Consider the following 7,121-nt stretch of genomic DNA (forward strand, 5'->3'; position numbering starts at 1 on the left):
ATAACGTTCAAATGCGCACGTGCTAATGCGCTCGGTTGAACAAGAGTGACCACCAAAAGGGGTGAGATAGTTTACGGACAACGCAAGTTCATGCTGCTGACCCCACGGTTTATTCGGCACAATAAACACAAAAGTACGACTGCAATGAAACATAAACATAAATTTGAAATAAAAATATATTTATGAAACAAAATTAAAATGTTTTATGTACATATATAAACATGAAATCCTAGTTAAAAATAAAAATACTCATTTATTGTTTAGGTTTATTTATAAATATTATTTACGGGTCTGTATATTACTTGAAACCATAAGAAGTATACGTGATTATTACAAAAATTAAAAATAGATAAAGTTTGCATTTTATGGAGGATACAATTTTTTTTGGGATTTCAAAATAATGTACTAAAACATTAAAAGTAATAAGTTCAAATCTGTAGCAAATATAAATATTGTAATCATTTCTTATAAATACCATTTCCTAATGTAATTTTCCAAGATATTAAAGATCATAATGCATAAAAACTAAATTTATTAAAAGTAATAGGTTTTATGTTTCTTAAACTACCCACATTTGTCAAAGTATTTATGAAGTTTCGAAAATATTCGTCCACTAGTTTTATTGTTGGAATGAAATATAGCAAGACTTGCATTGCCTACTAAGAAAGTTAGTAGCCAGTAGTCATCGGGTTAAGGGCAAAAAATTTAAAAAATAATACCCAGGTGCAAAGTTTTAATCTATCAAATGACGTATTATATTATGTTCATGGGTACCTGCAGGAAGGGGAAAGAGGTGGCAGTTGCCCCCTCCCTACATTTCATAAAAAATTGCATGTATTATGATGTAACCTTAACATCATAGTTAAACTAAATATTTTTAGTAACTGTTATTAAAACTGTAAATTTATGTTTAAGTTTAAGCACACATAACACATTATTTTAGAATCTTGACCTACACTATAAAAGCTGATCCCCTACATACATGGATTAGCTGGGAGTCTGTAAAAGATATACCAAGTTCTGAACCCTGTCTGTTGGTGCAGCCAAACGCATAATAGAGAAAAGACATTTTCAAGTGTTTTCATGGTCTTGGATATATGCATGCTGATGTCCAATAAAGTAGACACTAGGAGAAAACAGCAGCACATAATGCCATGATGTCATTCTTGAAAGGTCTATTAGTGCTCAGTCCATTCATATGGTTAATTAACGTGACTCCAACATGGCAGACAAGTCAAGGATTTTCTTGCAGATGTTGCAACAAGTTTTATGAAGTTCATATCACTAAAAATACATTTAACGATTTCATGCTCAACTGGTTTATAATATAAACAAAACACATAAATAAATGTGTAAGTTTACAGCTTTCAACAGTTCAGAAATACATATATACAGAACAGATGTACTGGTGGGAATGTAGTCTACTTATCACATGTGTATCAAAATTAAACAGTGGCCACTACTCATTAAATGACAAAGATGAAAATAAAAACATAAATGGCCACACCAATAAGAACAACTACAAGTAATAAAAATATATCAGTTTCTCCATGAATCATGTAATCCATGCTTGAAATTTAAAACATATAATGTTTAATTTCAAGCACTGTAAACATCTTGAAAATTACATCTTAAAGCTCAAGAACTTTCAAGATTTACAAGCACCTACACAAAACCCTGAGCATTCAATCTTTGTGTCCTTGATATGATGACCCCAAGATAAAGTGTCTATTTTTGTGACCTAGTTATGATGACTCCACAATATATTTTCCATCTTTGTAGCATCGGTGTGCTGAACCAACAATAACTTTTCCATCTCAGCAGCCTAGATAATATGATGGTCCAAGAATAAGTTTTCAGTCTTTGTGACCTATATGTAATGATCTCCAAAATCAACTATGAACTTTAATTATTTTGAAGTTATGACTTTGATGGTACGATATGCATTGGTTACACTGGTTTGATGACCCCCACAACCAATTACCAATCTTTTTAACTATGTGATAAATCCATAATCAGCTATGAAATATTGGTTAAATAGGACCTCACAATGAGCTATAAACATTGAGAACCATGATAAGATGACTCCATAATTAGCTTTGAATCTTGGCATCTTGATCACACACACACATATATAATTTTATTTTTTGCTCTTGCTCCTGTAATATCTATGGTCATGTTTACTACTGGTGGCCTTCATTCAAAGTCCCCCAAAGGACAAAAGTACACTCTTATTAACTGGTTATTTACAAATTCAATGACAATAAACATTTTTGAAAAATCTATTAACATCAAATAACAACTTTATACTCACTGGTGTACAAGCTATGTTGGTTACAGATAACTACAAGCACTATTGCACATGACTAATGTGGATTATGATCACAGATGAACATCTAGATTTTCATAAATGGGTTAGCTTTATTTCTGAAAACAGAGTCATTTATTCATGTGTATCAAAACAATATAACTCACCTTCGAACTTGATTCTCTGGGAAGAAGAGTTTCAAAGATGCTTCTATTTCGACTGTGAGCATCTATATCAACATATATGACAGACCATGAAGCACCCTTGTCTCCAAACAGATTACAACCATTGATAGCTTCCAGAGCTGACTTAGCTGTGCCTATGGAACTGAAAATCCAAATACTTTATTATACTTCACTCTTTAAAAGCATACACTTTGTAAGAAGTGTTGGGCAATTCAATAAAAACACACTGGAACAAAGCTTCTCTTGTTGCTCAATGAAAATATCAAAAATAGAAAGATCCATACAGAATTTAGTTCCCTGCATATCAGAGCTAATTTTAACTCTTATCAAGCAATTTCCATGACTTACACATCAAATGTCCACCCAGAAAAATCAGGAAAGGTTTTATTTTCCAAAAACACTGGGAATATTTCAGAAAAGTTTTTTTTTCAGAGGTAATATACATGTAATAACTTTCTTTAAATTTAAGTGCATAAAATGTATAAACGTCAGATCTACAAATTGAAAAAAAAATATAATAGAAATAAAATAAAATTAGTTTGAACAATTTTCATCTATTAACATACTTCAATTTAACTATTACTTACACTGCTGAATGCTCTACTGATAAATAACAATATTTCTGTTTCAACCAAGATGGTACTTTTATGACAGGAAGCCATTTGTCAATTAAATAATATTGAAATATGTTACTTGTCTTGCTGGTTGTCCTAATCATAAACAACAGCATTTCTGTTCAAACCATGATGGTTTTTAGGATAAGATGCTATATGAAAAGTAAACTAATACTGAAAGTTGTTATTTGTATTTCTGGTTACCCTATGGAAAAACAACTTTTCTATTGTAAACAATAGTATTTATATTCCAATCAAAATAGCTTTTAGGTCATCTTCAAGAAGCCATTTCTCAAGCAAACTAATATTGAAAGATGTTAGTTGTATTGGTGGTTGCCATATTTATAAACAACAGTATTACTGTTCCAACCATGGTGACTTTTAGGATATGAAACTATTTATCAATTAAACTGATATAGAAAGATGTTACTTGTAGTGTTGTTTGCCCAAATAATAAACAACAGTATTTCTGTTCCCGACTTTCAGGAAAAGAAGCCATTTGTCAAATAAACTAATAAAGAAACCTGTTATTTGTATTGGTGATTCCCCAAATGATAAACATTTCATAACAAGAGGGTCTTTAGGTACCTTCAAGAAGCCATTTGTCAAATAAACTAATATTGAAAGCTGTTACTTGTATTATTGGTTGCCCCAATGATAAACAACAGGGTAACCAACAATACAGATAACAGCTTTTTATATTAGTTCACCTGTTAAATAGCTTCTTGTTCTAATAGCCATGGTTAGAACAGAAATACTGATTTTTGTTCCAATCAAGATGGATTTAATAACATAATTCATTTGTCAAGTAAACTAATATCAGGTTTCATACAGTTTTTCACATACAAATTTCAAGAAACACTTTAAGAATTTAAGGCCCTATTAAAACTATTATACTCCTTAACAAAATCCAAATTAAGCTCAACATTCATATAAAGATTTATTTAGTTATTTCAAATTAGATATTACACTAAACTATTCCATCACTTTACACTGACTCTTTTAGTTTCTTCAATATTTCATCAAGCTCCACCACCACAGATTTAAAATTTTCCTGCATTTGCTTGGTAGTTCTTCTCACACTGTTAGATTTTGAAATGAAACTGCCTTCTAGTTGCTTCAGCTTTTTTGCACTTTTCTCAGCTGATTTTAAGAGGACTTGGACATCTTCCATTCATTTCTTTTTTTGCCTTGATGTTTGCAATCTCCTGTATCAAAGACTTTTCTGGAGATTTTCTTCTGAGCCCTTTTTCTCTGTGAAACTCCTCCAGGTATGTCTGGTACTTCTGTCTAGCACGTGCTGCTGAAAGTAGTAGTTTTCTGGAGTAACTGATATTAAGCACACCTCCCACACTATGGACATGATCGTTAATGATACATTGTACTACTACTACTACTGCTCTACTATTGCTTGTACATGTGACAAGATAAGTACAACTTCAGAGTCTGCCAGAGATATCTGAACACAGCTTTGTTAACCAACCGGTCGTGGAAATATGTGTCCAATCTATTAATCCTGAATCTCAAGCTACTAAAGGAAGATGAATCTCCAAATAGCAAAACTTCAAAAAATTCCTAAATTCCTTCATATTTTCATCACAGCTGCTTCATGGGTTACAACCTGCCTAAAACAATAGCCACGGAACACAAGTCAGCTTTCTGTTGAATATTTTTTTTATTCATCATGAGGACCCTAGGATCAAGGAAGCTTAAGTTTCTTACCACAGCATATTGCAATGTGAATTTCTCTAGCAAACTGCTAAGTTAGAGACCATTTCCAGCAGAAACGATTTGCAGTTCCACTTCAATTTCAAATGCTGTTTGTATGATATTGGTTACTTTTCTTTGAGTTCCATCAGGCTTCTTCCTGTTACAAAGCCAACCTTCAGTTTGAACACATCCATATGGCTTGATGCATTTTGGATGTAAATTTGTAGAATTTTAAATAGAAATAGGACATTTTTTACTACTTCAGGTTCTTTGAACTTTTTCATCAATCAATCCCTTGATCAAAGATGTCATGTTACTGGAAAGAAATGGCAGTATTGGTTTGTCAGTGCAACTTCTGTAGCAATCACCAAGAAAAGTTTAGCTACATTAAAAAAAAACAATCTTTAATAACTGTCTGAGCACGCATAAATGATTCGTTCTTTCACTCTTAATTTGTTCAGATTTTGCTGCACTGACATACTGTTCAACATAAGTTCTTGTGCTACTAGCCCTGATAAGGCTGCAATGGCAAAATGTTGGTTGAAATAAAAGGTTTTTTATTTAATTTAGAAAGCAAATGTAATTTTAACCAACTGTATTGCCAAAATGTTCAACAAATGGTAAAATCTGAAGGATTTGTTTCAGTAGCCTAAACATTTGCAAGCTCTGTCTACAGAAATCCAGGGGAAAAGATGTGAAACCTGTCACAGTTATGAAGTCTTCACAGTGAGCTGGTGAATCTTTAAAGAACCACCACAGACTTAAAAAAGCATGATCAACTTCCCAATCTGTTGCTAAACATCTAGCTCTGAATGAATTGTGCAGAACATGTAAGCCACAGCTGCTCATAGTAAGCAAGTTCTTACTTGTTTGCTATTCAGCATTTTCTTTCAACGTTGAGTAAAGCTTCCAGTTAATGTTAAGTCCATCCATGTGAAGTTGCACAAGATTATTGAAACCAAAGTGTCCATACACTGTTTCAATTTCTCAAAATCTACTCAGATATGATGACTCATGAAGTAGGATGTCACATGTCTTGATTGGACACAATTCTCATTTCAGAATCTGATGGGCACACCTAGCTGACTACTTTGCATCTCACTGTTCAAACTCTCATCAAACATATGACTGTTGCTTGGCTTTGTTTTTAACAGAGACAAGAAGTGAGGTGCTATCCCAAATGTTGCTAGGTATGCCATTTTCCTTTCTCCACAAGTGAACTATTTAACTACAGCACTATCACTAAACATAAATTTAAAATTGTTGCTGATCCCTTTATATGACTTGTATGAATAGTAAATAGTGACAACTTTGGTTGCCCAGCCAATTTATGTAGTCAAAGCTGAATAAAACTAACATAATGCTTGATGATGATGTTGATGTAAGTTAAGGTGTAAGAGCTAAACTGTCAGAAGACATGGAAGTTACATTTGATGTGGTACTGAGAGTTTATGGTGACAGTAATAAGAAATCACAGATTTTTGGCCTTGCTTTTAGGTGCTGTTTCATGTTGTCCCGATAATTTTCCCTTAAAAAAGAAATGAATTAAACTTATTTATTTTATTTTTTATTGTAATAATAATACTAACAGTATGTGTGTGCATACACTATTTGGTTAGGACTTAAAATTGTTCTAGCCTACACTACCTACGTACTGAATCTAAGTTATACTTTCTTACTAGTTTATCTGTTCAAAGAGATATGAACATATTTTTTAAAGATTCTGACACAAATAGTTAGAGAGACCTTTGAAAACACCTAGGGCAAATCAGAAATGTTTATGTTTTATTTTTAATGTAACAACATCTATAAATAAACATTAACTTTATTTACAGAGAATAAGGCTGATACAACCAACAAAATTGAAGCATAAGAACTCCAATTTTGTAATCCAAAACAGACAATTTTAAAGTGAATTTTTTTCCCTGGGTGTAGATTTTGACCAGTGCATCAGATTGTAAAGAAATATCATGGGCCAGATGACCCTTCAGTTTAATAAATGAGAGGTGATTTTTTAAACCCATAGGTTACCATCAGGATCATAAAGTTAGTTATGTTAACTCTTCCAGCACAGGCTCAGTCCCTGGGACAGACCTCGTAACCAATTTGTGTTTGTTATAGTTTTCATGCTATAACTTGTAAATTAGTAAGTGAATGTTAACAAAATTCGGCAGATTATCAGTAAACATTATAATGCTTTCATACGCAAGATATAAATTTTTTTTATTAAGTCTTAAGGTTTGTAAAGCAATGTTTTCTCGCGTCTTTTTTCTTTTTGCATGTTGCCTATCAATCATGTAAAGC

At 32.4% G+C, this 7,121-nt stretch overlaps 1 protein-coding gene across 1 annotated transcript in view; it reads right to left on the minus strand.

Moving 5' to 3' along the window:
* Nucleotides 1-7,121, minus strand: part of LOC106465318 (probable phosphorylase b kinase regulatory subunit beta) — a gene marked incomplete at its 3' end in the record, with an annotated part of 111,811 nt that overhangs the window by 62,802 nt on the left and 41,888 nt on the right. Inside the window, exon 8 of the mRNA XM_022393186.1 lies at nt 2,476-2,635. Within this exon, the coding sequence (XP_022248894.1) occupies nt 2,476-2,635 (160 nt within the window). The remainder of the gene's footprint in view (nt 1-2,475; nt 2,636-7,121) is intronic.

Source organism: Limulus polyphemus, unplaced genomic scaffold (assembly GCF_000517525.1).
Source record: "Limulus polyphemus unplaced genomic scaffold, Limulus_polyphemus-2.1.2 Scaffold1907, whole genome shotgun sequence".
In the NCBI taxonomy this organism is placed as follows: Eukaryota; Metazoa; Arthropoda; class Merostomata; order Xiphosura; family Limulidae; genus Limulus; species Limulus polyphemus.